General features: G+C 44.5%; 1 protein-coding gene across 2 annotated transcripts; it reads right to left on the reverse strand.

The window, feature by feature from the left end:
* Positions 1-440: 440 nt before the first annotated feature.
* setdb2 (SET domain bifurcated histone lysine methyltransferase 2) lies at positions 441-22165 on the reverse strand. 2 transcript variants are annotated; one of them, XM_080772438.1, is made up of 13 exons: positions 21953-22165; positions 20191-20304; positions 12753-12860; positions 11610-11773; positions 10638-10794; positions 8567-8697; positions 8292-8381; positions 7587-7831; positions 6547-6716; positions 6054-6262; positions 5208-5342; positions 2564-2652; positions 441-2315 (listed from the first exon to the last, which is right to left on the reverse strand). In XM_080772438.1, the coding sequence occupies exons 1-13, from the start codon at positions 21972-21974 to the stop codon at positions 2177-2179; spliced, it is 1773 nt and encodes a 590-aa protein (XP_080628564.1). In that variant the 5' UTR covers positions 21975-22165; the 3' UTR covers positions 441-2176. The 2 variants fall into 2 exon arrangements, 1 of the variants encoding a protein (XP_080628564.1); XR_013964623.1 differs by having other exon boundaries at positions 2264-2315; positions 6555-6716.
* Positions 22166-22605: the final 440 nt, after the last annotated feature.

The following is a 22605-nucleotide window of genomic DNA, read 5'->3' on the forward strand; positions in this document are numbered from 1 at the left end:
ACTAAATATCATAGCATTTCAGTCGATTTAATCTAGTTAATTTTGTCGACATAAATGTATTTTGGGCAGGCCTTGATGGCGTCATAATGCCTGATCTTACACACTTGTGGTTGCATGCTGAAAATAGTCGATCTTCAAGCTCACAGCGTGTTGTAGATTGTAGGTTAGAACAAAGTCCTTCTAGGTGCATTAAGGCTCGAAGATACAAGATGAAATAAAGAAAATGCCAGCACTCATTATATGTCCTTTTCACATGAATATATTTACCTCTGACGAGAGTTGTCCACACTGGCCTTTTCTTTATTTCATCCAAATAAGGGTCCATTTGGGGACCCCCTGGAACTCTCTCAGGGACCCCTAGGGGTACCCAGACCCCACTTTGGGAACCACTGACATAAACGTCACATCAGTACACACTACAGTGCTTTTTCTTTGCAAGTTTTATTACAAAGTACAACGATGAAACGTTTCAATAGTAAAAAAAAAAAGAACAAACAAATATTATGAGATTACAGCCATTAGAATATTTTAACATTACATTTAGTACAAACTGCTTGAATTGCAAAAACAACACAATACATTACTCTGAGTCGTTACAAAAAAAATGTTTGAAATGGTGCTGGACCACTTAATTAATGTTCATGATAAAATGCCACAATTGTTTTCTACTCGATCTGTGTCTCAGTGTCTCAGTCAGGGCGGTGGGCAGTTCAGAAACCTGTCAGTGTCTCATAGGAGGGCTGTGGGCAGTTCAGAAGCCTGTCTGTGTCTCATAGGAGGGCGGTGGGCAGTTCAGAAACCTGTCTGTGTCTCATAGGAGGGCAGTGGGCAGTTCAGAAACCTGCCTGTGTCTCATAGGAGGGATGTGGGCAGTTCAGAAACCTGTCTGTGTCTCATAGGAGGGCTGTGGGCAGTTCAGAAACCTGTCAGTGTCTCATAGGAGGGCTGTGGGCAGTTCAGAAACCTGTCAGTGTCTCATAGGAGGGCGGTGGGCAGTTCAGAAACCCGTCCACCAGTGACACCATCGACGGGGGGGAATCCAAGCAAATAGAAACCGGAGGCTTTCTATTGCTGAAAAGTTGCAATGGGAAAATGGAAGCCATCGTTCTCACGATAATACAAATCTTGTTATAAAAATAAATCTGGCTAACGATGACATTACTGGTGGACGAGTTTCTGAACTGTCCCACAGCCCGCCTATGAGACACAGATTGAGTAGAAAATAAATAAAATGGTATTTTATGAAGATAAGAAGTGGTCCTTTAAGAGTAATTTATTACAGTGGCTACGAATATGGATTTCTTTTTAACAAAAAAAAAAACATTTTGTTTTAACTAAACTAATCACTTATAGCACCTTAATTACAGCAGTGTGATGTTTCAACACTGACCGTAACATTAAACACAAACACAGCGCCGGGGATTTCTTTCAAAATAGAAGCTCGGGGTGCCAGGAAGATATGGCCGCTTTTACTCTGTAAAGCCCCCCCCCCTCTTCCGTTCCGGAAAACAAACGGAGACATATTTTAGCTTGCTTAACTCGCTCTCGTTACGATAAAAAAAGAAATCGCGAAATAATCCCTCGCGTTCATATTTTGAACGAGAGGCAGGTCAGAAGTCAGAAATGGAGAGCTTAGTATATCCATCTGATGAAAACCACGGAGAGCTCCCTAGATTAGGAGATACGAGGGATTCTTTCTGCAGCGGTAAACGGGGAAGTGTCCGGGGACCGCGGATGTGCGAAGAGTATGGTGGCCTTGGAGGCCAAAAAAAAGAAAAAAGAAAAGAAAAAAAAATCAGAATATTTTTCTCAATATCAATGAAAATGTCCTAGCAACCCGTCGGTTGGATTAGTTATGACGTTCCCACACGGCGTGCGGTCTGAATGTGTTTTAATGTAACGTTGCTAACCCCAACGCTACGCTGGCCATAACATTAATGTAACGTCGCTAACCCCACCGCTACGCTGGCCGTAACATTAATGTAACGTCGCTAACCCCACCGTTACGCTGGCCGTAACATTAATGTAACGTCGCTAACCCCACCGCTACGCTGGCCGTAACATTAATGTAACGTCGCTAACCCCACCGCTACGCTGGCCATAACATTAATGTAACGTCGCTAACCCCACCGCTACGCTGGCCATAACATTAATGTAACGTCGCTAACCCCCACCGCTACACAGCCTCCGTTTGTGAGAGCAGCTTCGCACGGCAACCATCGCTCCCGCACTGACACGCCACTTCCTGGTCCGAAGGTGTACTTCCTGTGTCGGGGGAATACCTCCAGGTCAGCTCTGTCCCCGCCTCCAACACCCTGCGGGAAACAACGCGTCGCATTGTTAAACTCGTTCTGGGCGGGAGGGAACCCCTTTTGATGTTTTAATCATTATGTTATACTTTAGCCATTGAAAAATAGCAGCTCTACAAGGACCTTGTAGATGAAAAATCGTGAAAATGTGTCCTCAAATGTCCATGTCCATCAATACAAACGTGTGTGTGTGTGTGTGTGTTTCATGGTAAAAAGCACGCACACGTGCACACGCACAAAGGTGAAACATTTACCTGTTGGTAAAGAAGCAGATCACAGGGTAGCCCGGGTCGTGTGTGTCTGTGAAAACGTTCTGGACGAACAGGTTCGGATCACAGGTTTGCTGCAGACAGACACGCACGCACGCACGCACACACACACACACACACACACGCACACGCACACACACGCGCACACACACACGTCAAAAGCCAACAACTGACTGCCACATATTAATCAATCAATCAATGAATTAGCCTGTGCTACAGTATGGTCTTTCAGCCATGTCTTATTCATGGTGAAGTTCACACAGAGAAGATGAAGTGTGCACATCTCAATGCCTATATTCAGGCCAGGTGCTGGATTTCAGGCCAACATCAACGAAGAGAGAGAACATCCTCAGAGACTTACTTTATTTTAAGGCAACAAATTGCAACCTTTCGACCGACTAGGTCTTCATCAGGCAAATATCGGCAAATATAGGTATGTTCGCCACTCTATGTGGTGCTTACTGTATATGTATGGCCATGACGTGAAAACTGGTTGGGTGAATGGCTGAAGGCGGAGTCTCTGACATAGTTCACCCGGCGGCCATCTTGCTGAGGGGCTACAGTACAGTATGTTGTATGCTCAAATATCCTGCTCAAATGTGTGTTGTATGCTCAAATATCCTGCTCAAATGTGTGTTGTATGCTCAAATATTCTGCTCAAATGTATGTTGTATGCTCAAATATTCTGCTCAAATGTGTGTTGTATGCTCAAATATTCTGCTCAAATGTGTGTTGTATGCTCAAATATTATGCTCAAATGTGTGTTGTATGCTCAAATATTCTGCTCAAATGTATGTTGTATGCTCAAATATTCTGCTCAAATGTGTGTTGTATGCTCAAATATTCTGCTCAAATGTGTGTTGTATGCTCAAATATTATGCTCAAATGTATGTTGTATGCTCAAATATTCTGCTCAAATGTATGTTGTATGCTCAAATATTCTGCTCAAATGTGTGTTGTATGCTCAAATATTCTGCTCAAATGTGTGTTGTATGCGCAAATATTCTGCTCAAATGTGTGTTGTATGTTGTATGTTCAAATCTTGACTGATTTACAAACGGGTTGGTTTATTACAAACGTGGCTATGATTCAGAACACTTATCTGCTTCGTGGTTTATAATGAACGTCCTATAAAAGCATACGTATGCGGATGTCTCTGACGTTTGGTCATTTTTAGTCCATATAGTGCTGAGTTCATGCTCACAGTACGGTGCTGACTTTGACATTAAATATAATGCAAAAAAATAGCAAGATTATGATTGTCCGAAGCAGGGAAAGACAGACATCTAACCTTTCCGGACTTTTATCTCTCTGGCTCTGTCCTTAACCCATTCTGACCGGGAACCCCTTTTGGTGTTAGCATCATGTTATGCTTTAGCTATTGAAAAATAGCAGATCTAGCTACGAGCTTGTAGGTCTGCTATTTTTGAAAAATCAAAGAACGACTGACATTTTTAGAATCTGATCTCAGGTCAGAATGGGTTAATCAGACCAGTGTGTGTCCAGTGGAAACCTCGTATGAATCTGATCTCAGGTCAGAATGTCCTTAAGTGTCTGCAGCGAGATTAAATATTTGGGGCCACATCATCTCAAATGACCTCTCCGATGACAAGGACATATATATAGACAGCGCCGGAAGCCGTATGCGCAAGGAAACATGCCGTGTATAAAAAGTAGCATGTGCTCAGTACCGGTGAAGATTTCACTTTTTAAATATTGTTGTGCACCCCTGTATACCGCCCACCTGTGGTGTCGTTATAAACAAGCCAGTATTAGACGATTGACAGTGGCCGCCCTACAATGACTGCATGAGGCTGGTCTCAGGTCAGTGGTGGGGTCCCCACCTGCTCTGCTGTGCTACGCAATCTCTGAATGTATACATTTACGTGTAGAGTATCTGAGTCAGTAAAATGACATCATTGATGTCATTACTAACCCGATACGCCTATAGTTCTGTCAGGTTCTCCTCCAGACCGTGGAACCATTGGCGAACTCGTTTGCACGTTCGAAAACTGAACATGGTGGAACTCTTTATATTGTATATTTCTTTCTATATTATTATTATTTGTATCTATTGTATTGTTGTTCTGTACTGTGATATGGATTCCCCTTGAGTCTGCAATAAAGATTGAATTGAATTGAATTGAAACCAAACCGGTTTGAAAAGCAGGTTGAAAATGTATCATGATTACTGTATTACTGTTACTGGCTTAATCCTGGTTTACTGAGGCACCATGCCGTCTCTCTGCATTCGATGCATGCGTTAACCCCTCGCTTACTGTAAGTCGATCTGGACAGGGAGAGTCTGCTAAATGCTTGACTGGTGAACGCCAACGTTGCCTCGCGAACCGTGCCCACATGAATTAAGGTTTAACCCATTCTGACCGGGAACCCATTTTGGTGTTATCATGTTACGCTTTAGCTATTGAAAAATAGCAGATCTACAAGCTCATAGCGCGCCGAGTGGCGCGCTACGAGCTTGTAGGTCTGCTATTTTTGAAAAATCGACTGACATTTTTTTAAATCTGATCTCAGGTCAGAATGGGTTAATCAGACCAGTGTGTGTCCAGTGGAAACCTTGTATGAATCTGATCTCAGGTCAGAATGGGTTAATTAAGAGGCTCCTCACATTGATGAACCGGCCCACGTTTCCCTCCTTGGTGGCGTCCAGGAAGTACATGTCCTCTGCTCTGATTGGCTTCAGCGGTCCCGCAGACACGGCCGTCTCCTCCCCCACCGATTGGTCGGCCGCAGTGCCGTGTGTCTGAGACCCGAGAGAGAAGAATCGTGTCACGGGGTCATGTGATCATTTCATTGATCACTGAACATGAACGAACATTTCAGTTAAAACAGTTTAAGAGCCATAAACGTCAAGACGTCTAATTGCCAATTAAGTACCGGATGCCACGGACGACAAGACGTCAAATGATTTATTTATTTTCATCCATATTTTGAAAATGTCTCTAATCTGGTGTACAGGTGACGACATGCACATTACATGCATAATAGAATTACAAATTATTTCTTTTATAATGGGAGAATTGCCACTCAGAGCCTAAACTGGTGACCACCAGATGGCGCTAATACTCGAGGCTGATTCTTACAAATGCCTTAAAATCAGACTAAATCTACAGTTGATTTAGTCGACTAAAATTTATTTTGGTGGGCATTGATGCCGTCGTAAGGACTGTTTTTACACTTGATAAACGCGACACGTTGTGAGCTTGTAGATCGGCTATTTTCAGCATGCAACCAAGTGTAAAATGACTTATACTGGATCTCTTGTCCACTAGTCCCTTCCTAACATTTTACTCTAGTTTTTATTTGTTGACGAAATTGTCAGTATATTTAGTCTTACTTTTAGTCATCACAGCTTAGTTTTATTCAGTGGAAAAAGGTAGTCGGACGAACATTTTTCGTCTTAGTTTTAGTCGACGAAAACAACACTGGTATATAAACGGCGTCTCGTCCCGACCTGCGCGGCGGTCTCCGAGGGTCTCGTCTGGATGACGGGGACGTGGAGCGGGGGTGAGGTGGGCCTCCTGGCGTCGGGCGTCGCCGCCGCCGCCGGCGCCAGCCACTCCGTGACCACCTCCACCTCGTCGTCCCACGGGAGCTCCGCCCTCCTCGCCTGCTTCAGGGGCGGGGCTTCGTCCGGGTCCCGCCCCCTCAAAAACGCTAGACCTAGGGAGGGGGAGGGGGGGGGGGGGAGAGAGAGAGAAAACGAAAAGATGGAGATGCATTCATGAGGACGGACAGACAGACAGACCCAGATACATACAGACAGACCCAGATACATACATACAGACAGACAGACAGACAGACAGACAGACAGACAGACAGACCCAGATACATACAGACAGACAGACAGACAGACAGACAGACAGACAGACAGACAGACAGACAGACAGACAGACCCAGATACATACAGACAGACAGACAGACAGACAGACAGGTATATATAATACCTGCGTACGTGCAGATGAAGGTGCCGGTGTCCAGGTCGTCCTTGCAGCGCACGCCCCAGCCCCTCTGGGCCGTCTGGAAGACCTGGAGGCGGACCGTCAGGCCTCTCTGGACCAGCCGGTTCTGACAGCGGGACCGCACGCAGCCGCACCACGGCCCGCACTCATACACACTGTCACGTAGACGCACACACGCACAGTCGCACACGCACACACGCGCGCACACACACACACACACACTTACTATAGACCTGAGGACGCATCTGTGTCACCTTAGCTTTGAACGACTTTAACCATCCTTTTAACGACCCATTTTGGGGTGGGAACCCCTTTTGGTGTTAGCATTAAAAAAATTGCTATTGAAAAAATAGCAGATCTACAAGCTCATGGCGTGCTACGAGCTTGTAGGTCTGCTATTTTTGAAAAATCGACAAGAACGACTGACACATGGAAACATAGCTTTTTTCAGAAAACTGTCGTTTTCAAACGGACATTTTTTTAGAATCTGATCTCAGGTCAGAAAGGGTTAAACTTAGCAGATCTTCCCAAGGTCGTATGTAGCGTGGCACTGCTTGTAGATCTGCACATGTTCAGCTAAAGATCGTCGCTGAAGATATAGTGTTGTGGACGGAAAATATTCAATGAAAAATATACATTCTTTCAGAAAAAAATACTGCCTCATCAAAGTTGGTATAGCCTACTCGGAAGGATGACAGACAGACAGACAGGCAGACAGGCAGACAGACAGACAGACAGACAGACAGACAGACAGGCAGACAGACAGACAGGCAGGCAGACAGACAGACAGACAGACAGACAGACAGACAGACAGACAGACAGACAGACAGGCAGGCAGACAGACCCACAGACAGACAGGCAGACAGACAGACAGACAGACAGACAGACAGGCAGGCAGACAGACAGACAGACAGACAGACAGACAGACAGACAGACAGACAGACAGACAGACAGACAGACAGACAGACAGACAGACAGACAGACAGACCAGACAGACAGACCCACAGACCCACAGACCCTTATACCCTTCGGGGACGGGCGCGGTCAGCCTGTTGTGAGAGTAGCGGCTCCCTCCGGTGGTCAGGGCCGCGCAGGCGCAGGTCCGGGCGTCTGCGCAGCCGCCGTCGGCGCAGTCGCAGCAGGCGCGGTAGAGGCGCGGCCCGCGGCCCAGGAAGCAGCCGTGCGGCCAGCGGTCCTTGCGGTAGCGGAAGTCGGCGGGCCGCGAGCCGTCGGGCGCCGGACACAGCTCCACCGCCGTGGGCTCCAGGCCCTGGTTTTTGTTTCCACCGCAAGACAACAACGGACGGGTTTTGGAGTTTTTATACAAGGACTGTCAAACTATTTGTTATTTCTGTGCTGCTAGGTGGTAGCATTAGTGTACGTAAACGTACACACACACACACACACACACACACACACACACACACACACACACACTTGTCTTATACTCTTGTCCACTAGTCCCTTCCTAACATTTTAGTCTAGTTTTTATCTGTTGACGAAGTTGTCAGTATATTTAGTCTTAGTTTCAGTCATCATAGCATAGTTTTCATTTAGTTTCCATGTAGTTTTTCGCCAGTGGAAAACGGTAGTCGACGAACATTTTACGTCTTAGTTTTTTTGTCGACGAAAACAACACTGCACCGTACCTGGCTCAGGTCCTTCTCAGTAATGTGCTCAACACCGTAGCTGTACTGTACTGTACTGTACTGTACCGTACCGTACCGTACCTGGCTCAGGTCCTTCTCCGGGGGACGAGCCACGCTGGCCAGCCGAGGAGGGTCCAATCCGACGGCCCGGTTGAAGCTGAAGAAATCCACCTGGCAACAGGGAAGGACACTAGTTAGTTATATTAGCCCATTTAGACCTGAGGAGAGGTTCTGCTCATAGCGCGCCACTCGGTGGCGCGCTATGAGCTTGTAGATCTGCTATTTTCAATAGCTAAAGCGTAACATAATGCTATAACGCCCAAAAGGGGGTTAATGGGTTAAACTCACAGACCTACCTGCAGCACGTGGAAGCTGTCCGTCACGAGCAGGAAGCGCATCACGTCATGGTGGTCGTGCAGGCGGGCGCCGCACGGCGCTCTGTAGGCCACGCCCCCGGCCTCCGGCTCGTCCTCGTCCTCCTTGAGGGCTGCAACCAGCAAACCGCTAATTAATCCATTATTCTAATTGGGTTGCAGACTAATTTAGTATAGTCGTTAAATCGATTCTGGTGTTTTTCCACTTAACCACAGTTTTTCCAGTGTTTTTTTTTTTTTTTTTATCCCACGATTTTGTAACCCATTTTTTCACCCCTGTGTCAATCATCTAATAATGTGATCCTGGGCTCTACACACCCTCCACCAACCTAGTCCCCATATATGGGGGACAAGGAGAGACCAACCTAGTCCCCATATATGGGGGACAAGGGGAGACCAACCTAGTCCCCATATATGGGGGACAAGGGGAGACCAACCTAGTCCCCATATATGGGGGACATGGGGAGAGCAACGGACTTGAACTCATGCTTCCTTCATGCCTGAGTGTCCAAGTTGCTCCTTTTACACCTGACAGGGGGGGGGAGTTTCCCTGGTTGGACGTATAGCACGTGGAAGGAACACGTTATTCCAACCAGTTCCTTTCCCCTTCCCGTTTTCCCAGCGTTAAAGGACAACTTTAGTTTTTTCCCAACCACGGTTCATGTTTTAGGTTGTTATTAGAGAAAGTAAAAGATGAGTTGTTCATTTTCTTTCATTTGCTGCTTTCTTTCGTTTTAGGGATTTTAGCAGTTTTTGAGCATTCGAGCATGGGGCTAAATATGTATTTTTTACAACATTTTATGGCGATTTCATTTTTTATTATTTACTATAGTCCCAATAATCCCCAAGAAATTACATCTGGTCACAAAAGATCACAGGATCTATTGAATGTGACAAACTGACATATTGAGCCTATACACACACACACAGTATAAGCCTTCCCCCCAGTAGGCTACCTTCACATTCAGTAGATCCTGTGATCTTCTGTGGCCAGATGTAATTTCCTGGGGTTTATTAGGACTGTAGTAAATAATAAAAAAATAAATCACCATAAAATGTTGTAAAAAAATACATATTTAGCCCCATGCTCGAATGCTCGAATCTGAAGATAGCATAATATCACACATAACAATCTGAAGACAGTATAATATCACACATAACAATCTGAAGACAGTATAATATCACACATAACAATCTGAAGACAGTATAATATCACACATAACAATCTGAAGACAGTATAATATCACACATAACAATCTGAAGACAGTATAATATCACACATAACAATCTGAAGATAACATAATATCACACATAACAATATGAAGATAGCATAATATCATACATAACAATCCTATTCTTTTTTTTAAATTAATGAATCATCTAAATATTTTTTTTGTTAGTTATAAATGTACAAGGTGATAGCTAAATGAGTATAAAAAGGTAGGTGGCTAGCGCACATCCAGTTCCTGTCTGGTGCTGGACTAATAAGGTACATACAGTGAAGAGAAGAGAGTCCGCACACAGGTTTGCTCCAAGGTGTTTGTTTTTTATTCAAAACACCATAAATATAACACGACGTTTCGGCCGTGAACGGCCTTCATCAGGTGATGATGAAATCACCTGATGAAGGCCGTTCACGGCCGAAACGTCGTGTTATATTTATGGTGTTTTGAATAAAAAACAAACACCTTGGAGCAAACCTGTGTGCGGACTCTCTTCTCTTCACTGATAGCTAAATGAGTGCCATAACACCATTAACTGATTCATCGTTGAAATAATCGGCCAAATAATTCGTTAGTTGCAGCCGCGAAGCAGTGGTTTCTAGACTAGAGCGGGCAGCAAGATTTGAGTTAAAAACGTTCACTCTGAAATAATATATATATATTCAAAGATGTGCACCACATTTTCACAAATGCTTCACAAAATAGCAGACCTGCAAGCTCGTAGTGCGGCACTCGGTGCCGCACTACGAGCTTGTAGATCGTGGTTGCGCTGGCCGGTCTATATAGTATAGAAAACGACCCCAGCTTTTCGCGTTTGTTTCAGCCCCTACCGTCGTCATCGTCGTCTAGCTCCTCCCCTTCCTGCGCCGACGCCCCCCCGGCCACAGGACGCGAGCCGACCAGCCTCTTGAAGCCGCAGGACTCCGGGAGCCGGAGGGGGTTCTCCCCCCACAGAGACACACCGCTGACCGCTGAGGACACACAGGCCTGAGGACACACAGGAGAGGAGGTTACAGTTCTCCCCCCACAGAGACACACCGCTGACCGCTGAGGACACACAGGCCTGAGGACACACAGGAGAGGAGGTTACAGTTCTCCCCCCCACAGAGACACACCGCTGACCGCTGAGGACACACAGGAGAGGAGGTTACAGTTCTCCCCCCCACAGAGACACACCGCTGACCGCTGAGGACACACAGGCCTGAGGACACACAGGAGAGGAGGTTACAGTTCTCCCCCCCACAGAGACACACCGCTGACCGCTGAGGACACACAGGAGAGGAGGTTACAGTTCTCCCCCCACAGAGACACACCGCTGACCGCTGAGGACACACAGGCCTGAGACACACAGGAGAGGAGGTTACAGTTCTCCCCCCACGTGTACAAATTTGACCCATTTGTACACTCTCAGAGTTAACAGACCCATAAGGGTCCATTTGGTTCCAACCTATCATTCAGCTGGGGACCCCCTTGGAACTCCCTCAAGGACCCCTGGGGGTTCCCCGGACCCCACTTTGGGAACCACTGCTATACATTTCTTTAATAAATAGGTATGGTTTTGCCCACTCAATTCATAATTAACCCATTTTGGGGCGGGAACCCCTTTTGGTGTTAGCATTATGCTATGCTTTAGCTATTGAAAAATAGCAGATCTACAAGCTCATAGCGCGCGAGCTTGTAGGTCTGCTATTTTTGAAAATCAAAGAACGACTGTCACAAGAGAAACATAGCTTTTTCAGAATCTGATCTCAGGTCAGAATGGGTTAACGGCTCGCGGACTGAGAAAAGGGGCGTGACCGTACCGGGCTGCAGTCGTGTGGTCGGTACGGAGGAAGCAGCCGAGACAGCGGAGGCGTCGTCTCTTCGTTGTGGTCGACGGGGGGCGAGCGAGGCTCCGGCAGGCCATTGGTCAGCAGGACGGGAGAAGAAGAGGAAGACAGTCCTTCGTCCGCCTGAGACGCTCCAACTACAAGCCAAAGACAAAGAATGGCAAATATTATTGAAAAGTGTGGGGCCAAGATTTAGCGGACATTCCACCTGAATTCCCCTTGCATTGTCAATAAGTAGCCTTGCAGAGCCATGAGGCCCATAGGGGCAGGAGCCTATCTCCTGTTTCTGTATTGAGGCCCATAGGGGGCAGGAGCCTATCTCCTGTTTCTGTAGCCATGAGGCCCATAGGGGCAGGAGCCTATCTCCTGTTTCTGTAGCCATGAGGCCCATAGGGGCAGGAGCCTATCTCCTGTTTCTGTAGCCATGAGGCCCATAGGGGGCAGGAGCCTATCTCCTGTTTCTGTAGCCATGAGGCCCATAGGGGCAGGAGCCTTTCTCCTGTTTCTGTAGCCATGAGGCCCATAGGGGCAGGAGCCTATATCCTGTTTCTGTAGCCATGAGGCCCATAGGGGCAGGAGCCTATCTCCTGTTTCTGTAGCCATGAGGCCCATAGGGGGCAGGAGCCTATCTCCTGTTTCTGTAGCCATGAGGCCCATAGGGGCAGGAGCCTGTCTCTTGTTTCTGTAGCCATGAGGCCCATAGGGGCAGGAGCCTATCTCCTGTTTCTGTAGCGTGAGGCAGCTTGATGTACAAGTACACCCCCTGGACATGACGCTAGTATGTCGCAGGGACTTACCCCCAATCCAACCCTTGATGCTGAGTGTCAAGCAGGGAGGCACTGGGTCCCATTTTTAGAGTCTTTGGTATGACCCGGCCGGGGATCGAACCCCAACCTCCCAGTCTCAGGGCGGACACTCTAACCACAAGGCCACTGAGCTGGCATTGTCAATGCCGTGCCCAAAAACGTCTGGGAAACTATACACCTCCTAGGGTCTTTGCTTGAACAAACATGTCATTCTCAATTTCACCAGCAGATGGCTCCAGATAACTTCTTAATAAAGGTCTGCCACTAGGCTACAGTATATGCACACAGACAGACAGACAGAGACAGGTACCTGTCCTGACGACAACAGGGTAGATGGTAGAGTGGTTCTGAGCAGGTTCTGTTCTGCTGGTTGCTTCGATGCCCAGTAGCGTGATGGCAGCCAGAGCACGAATGTATTCTGTTAACGACACAGCAAATTGAAATGTTTTAGTTTAGTCATAGTCTTTTCTTTTGAACTAAACTGCATTTCGTTTTAGTCACATGTTTTGTCACCGGAAATATTTAAAGGACCACTTCACCACTTTTCAACCTATCTTCATATAATAGGTCCTCATTAATAATCATGAAAAAATAGCACGATTTCTTTCTACTCAGTCTGTGTCTCATAGGACGGCTATGGGCAGTTTAGAAACCGTCTTCCAGTGACATCATCATTAGGCAGATTTGTTTTTAAACAATATTCTTTTACAAAATGTCTAGATTTCCATTATCGTGAGAACGATGGCTTCCATTTTCGCATTGCAACTTTTCAGGACTAGAAAGCCTGCAGTTTTTATTAGCTTGTATTCCCCATCGATGATGTCACTGGAACTGCCCACAGCCCTCCTATGAGACACAGACTGAGTGGAAAGAAATCGTGCCATTTTTTCATGATTATTAGTGAGGACCGTCCTATTATATGAAGATGGGTTGAAAAGTGGTGAAGTGGTCCTTTAAGTGTGAGTCTAGTTTTAGTGGACTAGGGCCGTTTGCACCAAGAAGGATTAAGCCTTAATCTGGTTTAAATCAAGGTTTATCTATTAATCCAGTTGCACCAAACTTTAAACCTAGTTTTCACTAATCCGGTTTAGTTTTAAACCAGCCTTTTAATCTTGGTTTCGTTTTTTTAATCTTGGTTTTAATTTTCACAGTAAACCTGGATTAATGTCAATCCTGTTGCACCACAACTTTAAACTTTGATTTAAGTATCAATAAGGGATTCATTCTAAACCAGCAGGAGAGGAGGTTTAAATTAAAACAACATGGCAGCATATATCAGATGGCTTCATGAAAATGAAAGAGAAAACGAAAGAGCACCTCAAAGAAGAATAAGGGACCGTCTAAACCCAGTCGAATATTATGACTATGATGAATTCAAAAGGCGGTACAGATTCAGCAAAGACTCTGTAATGACAATACTTGCTAAAATAGGGCCTACAATTGAACATGCCACTGAGAGGAATGCAGCTGTACCACCCTTGGTCCAGCTACTGATAGCCTTGCGCTTTTATGCAACCGGATGCTTCCAGCTGGTGGATGGGGACCTTTTCGGAGTACATGACTCAACAGTGAGTAGGATTGTTGAAAGAGTATCCCGAGCAATTGCGTCTTTAAAAAACCAGTACATAAGATTTGCTCCAACAAGAGAAACATCTGCTGAGTTTTACAGAAGATCTGGTTTTCCAGGAGTGCTAGGAGCAATTGACTGTACTCACATCCCCATTCAAAACCCTGGTGGAGAAAATGGAGAGCTGTTTCGCAACAGGAAGGGACACTTTTCTATTAATGTTCAGGCTGTGTGTGACGAGGAGGGCCAAATCAGCAACATTGTAGCTCGATGGCCAGGATCAACACATGACAGCCGGATTTTTGAAAACAGCCACCTCTGTGCTCTGCTTGAAAGTCAGGCCTTTCAAGGCCACCTAGTTGGTGACCTTGGATATGCCTGCCGTGCCTACCTGATGACCCCCATTTTGCACCCTCAAACACCAGCAGAGAGACGGTACAATACCAGCCACATTAAAGCAAGAGGTCTTGTGGAGAGAGTGTTTGGAGTTTGGAAAAGGAGGTTTCCTTGCTTGAAGGATGGGCTTCGAATAAAGCTCAAGACAACATTGACAGTCATTGTTGCAGTGGCAGTGTTGTACAACTTTGGGAAGAGATATGGAGACGAGCTGCCAGAAGATGCTGAAGAGGGTCCCCATGACGACGGAGAAGATGACCAGGAGGAACACGCTGCTGCCAATGCAAATGGAACTGCTGTCCGGATGACCTTAATTGAGAACCATTTTGCTGCTTAATTCGGGTGTGTATTATGTACACAAGCCTAAAGGAAAACTTTTCTCTATCAATCGAATGAAAGATACATTTGTAATTATAATAATCACTTCTACATCTTCTATAGCATGTTAATGTAATATTTTCCTTGTGTGTACTGTACAGCCAATACAATGAACGCTGTTCAATGCCTGTGTTTTGAGGAAGATACTAAACATGTCAAAGTGTCCAATGTGTTAATTTATTAATAGTCCAATACAACACACATCTGCAGATAAGTATGCCAGCCAATGCAAATAAACGTCTATTGTACAATTATTGTACCGTACATATTTGTCTTCATACTCATAAAAGAACAGTTGTCTTGTTTTTCTTCAATTTCCTAAATAAATAATTCAAATTCAGATCATATTGATGGATTGATTGAATAACCCATTCTGACCTGAGATCAGATTAAAAAAATGTTCTTCTACATCCTGACAGTTTTCTGAAAAAGCTATGTTTCTATGTCAGTCGTTCTTCTATTAAAAAAAAATAGCAGACCTACAAGCTCGTAGAACGCCACTTGGTGGCGCGCTACGAGCTTGTAGATCTGCTATTTTTCAATAGCTAAAGCATAACATAATGCTAACACCAAAAAGGGTTCCCGCTCAGAATTTAACAGTTTGGAGATGTACAGTACATTTCAAGAACAACTCAATACAAAAACTCATAGCCCACATCTAGCATTTATAATCCACACAAAAACAAAACACAAAACTGTCTGGACTGGGTCTCTATGGTGTATCACAGTAGTGATCACAACCTCCTTTGGTGAAATTTACAACACAGGTAAATGGCTTAACAAAATCATTAGCCTACAATACTGTACCAACCATGAATCTATTTACACTAGGGTTCATTAACCCATTCTGAACGGGCACCCATTTTGGTGCTGGCTTTAGCTATTGAAAAATAGCAGATCTACAAGCTCATAGCGCGCCACCGAGTGGCGCGCTACGAGCTTGTAGGTCTACTATTTTAGAAAAATCGAAGAACGACTGACATTTTTTAGAATCTGATCTCAGGTCAGAATGGGTTAATCAGACCCAGTGTGTGTCCAGTGGAAACCTCGTATGAATCTGATCTCAGGTCAGAATGGGTTAAGAAGATATTGCATTGGTTGTAAGCCTGTAAATGCTGTCATATTAGTCATGAGTGCATCTTTTTGAAGCAGCAGCACTTCTTTCTGCAACAGAAGCACTTCTCTCTGTAACTTTGCATTTTCTATCTGAATTATATTCTTCTCTTTCTCCAATTCCAGTACATAAAAATGATATTCATTTGTGTCCTTTTTCTCTCTCTTGCTCTTTGATGGGCTGCCGTGCTGAACCGTGTGTGACTGTCCTGGGGTTGCTCCTTTGCTGACACGTTTTTTCACAATGGCAGGAGCAGAGGGGGCAACTGTCTTCACATGTACACCATTATCTAAAAAATACATACAAGATTTAAAAACTAGTTTAGTACAGTAGCCTATAGCACAATTGTCTCATGGCTATGGGCACAGAACTATGTTTTCATAATTTGTTTTATTTACATTACAATGTATGTAGGCCTACATGAGGAACAATTATAAACAGTGATTTTGTAACATGGGCATTAGTATCATTTAAATATAATCATGCTGAAATATGATATTGGTATTATACTGTCAGGGCAAAAAAATGTTAAACTGGTATTATACTGACCATAATTATTAAAATACTACTGACATGATGCTGACATTACATTATACTGAACAATAAATGACACACACACAGTGGCACGCACGCACGCACACACACACACACACACACACACACACACACACACACACACACACACACACACACACACACACACACACACACACACACACACACACACACACACACACACACACACACACACACACACACACACACACACACACACACACACACAACTGAACTCACGTTCAGAGGTGGACGTTGATGGTAGGTCCGCACCGTCCGGGTCCACTGGTACCAGCAGTAAGGGTTGGTCAAAATGGTCAGCCAGGGCATCATCATCATATTGGTTTGGTAAGGGATTTATTTGCTGTGGGATCAACTCGATGATCTTCTGTGACAACGCATCAATCTTTCCGGGTGGGGGTCCACCTCCTGTGAGAAAAGTCTCCCTCCTTTCCTCAGAAGCTTCTTTTTTCGCCTTTGCTTTCAAGTTTTTCCAACAGGCTTTCAAACTGGGGACGTCTCTTTTATCCTTGATACCCGCTGAACCATTGAAACACGTACACAACTCGTCCCATGCCAAGTCTTTTTTTCTCACCATTACATTGTCAGTTTTTTTGTCTTCAATTGTGTTCCGATACTGCTCCATTAACTGACATAATAAATGCTTTTCATGGCTAGTGAAGTTTGAACCCCTTGCGCGCTGCGCCATGTTTGTTGTTGTTTTGGAATGGGAAACTATCGGAGGAAGTGGTGGTGTGTGTGTGATCAACGGAACAGATCTATAAACCTACCACGCACCACGGAGTGACGCTCTCTGAGCTTATACGTCTGTTGTTTTTTTTTGCGAGCGAGACGGTTTTTATTATTATATATATTTTTGCTCCAGGCACTATAATTTACTTAAAACATTCTCAAATATGAATGAAATAGTAACGCTAATGTAGGCATACCATATTCTGAATGACCAAAAAGAGGACACATGTGCGCGTGCATGTGTGCGTGCATGTGCGGTTCTGTTTGAATTAAATCAATTTGTCAAAAAGGTTTGGCTCCTAAATTTGATAAAATATGCTCTATATTAGTTATGTATTTATTTAAAGCAGTGGCTCTCAAAGGTGTGATCCAGGGACCCTCATGGTTCCTTGAGGGGGTTCCAAATGGACCCATTATAGGTCTGTAACTCTGAGAGTGTAACACATGGACCCAAATGGACCCTTACAGGTCTGTAACTCTGAGAGTGTACTAGTACAAATGGAACCAAATGGACCCTTTTATAACTTTTAACTCTGATACTGTACAAATAGAATCAAATGGGACTCTTATGGGTCCATCTGGTTTTACTCTCAGAGTTATGGGGGTCCTTGAAATTTAAAAGTTTAAGAACCTGTATGCAATGGCTTATCTCTTGTAAAAAGCCTATTCTCCAAACCATTATCTTATGCTTTGCTACTGTAGGTTGTACAAAATAATATTGTAAAACATGTTAGTGCAAACATTATCCAAACACAACATCAGCAAATGTACAACATGCAATGTGCAAAAAGTTCAAAATCCAAAAGAAAATCACGCAGGTATAAAAAGTCTAAAAATAAAAACATCATGCAAAAGTAGCACATTGTGCCAAAACATCACTGCAAACAAAGTGGAAACAAACAGCATTATACACACACGCACGCACGCACACACACACACACACACACACACACACACACACACACCCTCTTCCCTGGAAATACACACACAAACAAGTCACACACAAACAAGTGCGCACACTCACAGTATTTCCTAATAAACATGACTCAATCAGGTAAGCTGGTAGACTGCACCCTTCTTGAGAACTACATTTTCTGTGGAATGTCTTAACCTCAGACTTCCCAGTAACTGATAACATTGATGCACTTCCACGTCCGCCAAAAGTAATGCATTGTTCCGTGGAAGAAAATGCCAAATCCTCACTTTGCTACATTATTAGATTTATGGTCAGGGACCACATGCAATACCTTCACGGCTGACCAGTGGTCCACGGACCACCTGTTGAAATGATGTTTTTATTTTTAGACTTTTTATACCTGCGTGATTTTGTTTTGGATTTTGAACTTTTTGCACATTGCATGTTGTACATTTGCTGATGTTGTGTTTGGATAATGTTTGCACTAACATGTTTTACCTGTACATTGCATGTTGTATGTACATAGGCCTACTCCATGTTTTCTTATTTTATGAACATTGCACACACACACACACACACACGAAGGGGGCTTGGCGCAGGGGGCGTGGGTATGTCCAGATAGTTGCCTCCCGGAGGCCTCTTTTGTCCAGTGTCCATTCTGGGTCTGGAAACGGTACTGTTTTGAGCGTTGACCCCAGTAGAAGGTCTGCTGCTGTGATTTTTACACCTCTCCCGCTTAGCTGAGAGTGGGGTGTGGTAGAGGACATCTCCCTGAATGTGTGGGTATGTCCAGATAGTTGCCTCGCGGAGCCATTCTCTGCTCTGCGGTCGGGACCATTGCTGTCAGCGCGCAGTGCATGCAGAGTTATGAATAATACACATTCCGGGGTTCGGGCTGAAAGTCCACCTCCCACAGTGTTTTTCCACTACGAACCATTGAACGTGCATTGTAATACACAATCATTGGTCTGAATGGTCTGTGAGCGTAGCGATATGGGCGCGTTCGGAAATACCGCACCGGAGCGCACTCGCCTATTAGTTTAACCCCGGACATTTGAAGGAATTTATAAAACCCCCCCGGACTGCCCGGACAGCCCCCCAAAAGAGGACTTGTCCGGGCAAAAGAGGACGTATGGTAAGCCTACGCTAATGATGCTCACGACTGCTGCTGTTTATTTACAGCGCAAAACCAAGATGGCGGACACACAACAAAGTTTAATCCATGAATTAATCACAGTTTAAAGTTTTAATCACAGTTTAATGGATTTTAATCACAGGTTAAGGATTTAATCACAGATCTGTTAAGCAATGCTTAAAATTAAGTGGTGCAACACAACTCGAATTAAAATTAATCCTTGATCAACAAATCCCTGATTAACACTAAACTAAACTTTATTTAATCTTTCTTGGTGCAAACGGCCCTAAAAGTCGTAAGATTGTAGTCGACTAAATCTGCAGTTGGATTTTGCCTCGAGGGGGTCGTAATGGCTGATATGTATATGGAATGCTGAAATTGGCCGATCTGTAAGCTCACAACGCGTCGCGCTGCGGCACGTTGTGAGCTTGTAGATCGACTATTTTCATCATGCAACCAGGCATAAGATGACTTTAATGTCCTTCAGTTCTACTGGATCTCTTTTCCACTAGTCCATCCCCAACAATGTACTGTAGTCTAGTTTTTATTTGTTGACAGAATTGTCAGGGTGTTTAGTCTTAGATTTAGTCATTGTAGTTTAGTATTTATTTTGTGATGCTGTACTCCAGGTGACAGTCATTCATGTGTGTGTGTGTGTGTGTGTGTGTGTGTGTGTGTGTGTGTGTGTGTGTGTGTGTGTGTGTGTGTGTGTGTGTGTGTGTTTACCTGTGTCCGTAGCGGTACGGTGAGTGATGCTGTATCTCAGGTGACAGTCATTCATGTGTGCGTGCGTGCATGTGTGCGTATGTGCGTATGTGCGTGTGTTTACCTGTGTCCGTAGCGGTCCGGTGTGTGATGCTGTACTTCAGGTGACACAGACATTCATGTGTGCGTGCGTGCGTGCATGTGTGCGTGCGTATGTGCGTGTGTTTACCTGTGTCCGTGGCGGTACGGTGTGTGATGCTGTACTTCAGGTGACACAGACATTCGTCCAGCTCGTCAAACACCTGCTCCAGGTCCACTGACGACCAGAAGGCCCGGGCCCGCTCTGCACAGGAACCACGCAACACAAGATAACCAGCATTACTACAGGAACCACGCAACACAATACCTTGTCCACGTCAACATCCCCACCCGGTCTCTCAGGTCTGCCTCCTCCCTCACCCTGAAAGTCCTCCCAGCCCGTCTGTCCACCATGGGGTCAAGAGCCTTCAGCCGCTCTGCCCCTCACCTCTGGAACTCCCTCCCCCCTGACATCAGAAACATGGACTCTATCACCACTTTCCAAACCCACCTCAAAACCCACCTGTTTAGGCAGGCCTATGACCCTGCATGACCTGTGTCTTCTGCTGCAAGCTGTGTTTTTGTTCTGCTTTTAACTGTGTTTTTGTACTGTTTTTAACCTGTACGGCGACCTTGAGTGCCCTGAAAGGCGCCTTATAAATAAAATGTATTATTATTATTATTATTATTATTATTATTATAACCAGCAATACTACACACACACACCACATAAACATGGCTCTGCACAGGAACCATGCAACACAACATAACCAGCATTACTACACACACACACGCCACATAAACATGGTTGTCAATGTCTGATATCTGTTATCAAACTATTTTTATTTCAACAACCCAGTCATGATGTTTCCTAGCCCCTCTCGGAACCCTACATAAAGCTTTTATGAAATTTGGACTTTAACTTGCTTTACGTTGGGTCCCTGGTCATGCTAAGATTTTCCAATGCGATTGTTGGAACGCGGATATATACAAACTCAACCTTTCTTCCATCGGCGTGCTATTACCGCGCTTTTTATTGTGTTTGCTTACGGATGTGCGAACTATAAGTACCTTACATACCTCTGATAAAATCTCCTGTGTCGCGGAAGCCGTTAAGTATTTTTAATCCATGTTTGATTAAAAATGTCGCTTTGATTTCTTCTTGTTTATTTACCGCCTCCCGATGTGCGGTTGGCTTTGCGGGCTACGTCCCTCCCTCTGATCTGCTCCGTCATAGCTGTAGCACCACTAGCTAGCCAGATAGGCGGTACAATGAGGTGTCAATAAACAAGGTAGGAAGAAGCGACATTTTTAATCAATCATGGATTAAAAATACTTAACGGCTTCCGCGACACAGGAGATGTGTCGGTATGGTATGTAAGGTACTTATAGTTCGCACATTCGTAAGTCAATACATGAATAAACATGGTAAAAGCGCGCAGAAGTCCGTCTCATGGCGTGTTTACATTGTATTTGTGTGTGCGTAACTGGCGGCAGCCCAGCGTGGAGCAGGACCCAATGGGTAAAGTCATAAAAGTGTCAGAAACTTTACTACATTCGGGTTCTGCTTGCGGGGCTAGATGTTTCCGTATATTGCATATTATATAAATGAATAGAAGAATAAATAATAGGCAGTGCAACTACTAACATTAGTGTGCTCAGAACTTACCACCATCCCGTGGCTGGTATAATGTTTAATTATAAAAGTTGTATAGATTTTTAAAAAAAAATCAGGGGTCTTCATTGTTTTCCAAGGACCCCCCTATTGTATACAACTGTGATTCAGATTAGGTTTTGTGTTTTTAGTTTTTTTTTTTTATTACTATTACTTTTGTTTTACTTTATCATTTCTATTAATTAAGAATAAGATGGTGGATTCATTAGATGTATTGTACGTTATTATTTATTCTTACCAACTTCCAGTGGGTCTTCCATGTGTGCTACGACGCTATAGAAGTCTGTAGCGCTCGGGAGGGGAGTGTCCTCCAGCGACACAGCGACGCTTGAGTAACGTAGCGACGACGCGTTACATGCAACTGTATAATAACTTAGTAGTAGAGTTAATAATAAAGAGATACAGTAGTAAAGAAGTAGTACTAGTGTTGTGTTGCAGCTCCGTTTGTTTATCTTCCTCAAGGAAATTACGTCACATCTATTTCCTGTGTGTAACCTGTAAAGTCGTCCGGGTGAAACTTTGGACTGCACATTGCACAAAACAAAATAGCCGGTCTACAAGCAAAAAGCACACACACGCTCTCTCTCTCTCTCTCTCTCTCTCTCTCTCTCTCTTTCTCTCTCTCCTCTCTCTCTCTCTCAAATATATCAATTTCAATCGTAGTGGATGGAGAGAGAGGATTTATTTTACAAAGTATTTATTTAAAGACCTTTAAGCCTCGACAAAACATTTGTTTTGGGGCCGAACAAATAATTAGAAAGAAGAAAAAAGGGCATGCAGCCATGCAGGGTAAAACACTTTTTTTTAGAGTTTGTCTGCTAGGCTTAAACAGTGGTTCTCAAAGGGGTACCTGAGGGAGTGCCAGGGGGTCCCCAGCTAAATTATAGTTTG

The sequence above is a fragment of the Protomyctophum bolini genome, assembly GCF_963924005.1.
Source record: "Protomyctophum bolini genome assembly, chromosome: 9".
NCBI lineage: Eukaryota > Metazoa > Chordata > Actinopteri > Myctophiformes > Myctophidae > Protomyctophum > Protomyctophum bolini.

Excerpts from the sequence above, each read along its gene's own strand:
- setdb2 (XM_080772438.1), bottom strand. The coding sequence starts at position 21,974 with ATGGAAGACCCACTGGAAGTTG. Across the intron at positions 8,382-8,566 it reads ACAGCTTCCACGTGCTGCAG|GTGGATTTCTTCAGCTTCAA; the intron begins GTAGGTCTGTGA and ends CCCTGTTGCCAG. Across the intron at positions 6,717-7,586 it reads ACCGCGCCCGTCCCCGAAGG|TGTGTATGAGTGCGGGCCGT; the intron begins GTATAAGGGTCT and ends TCTACGTGACAG.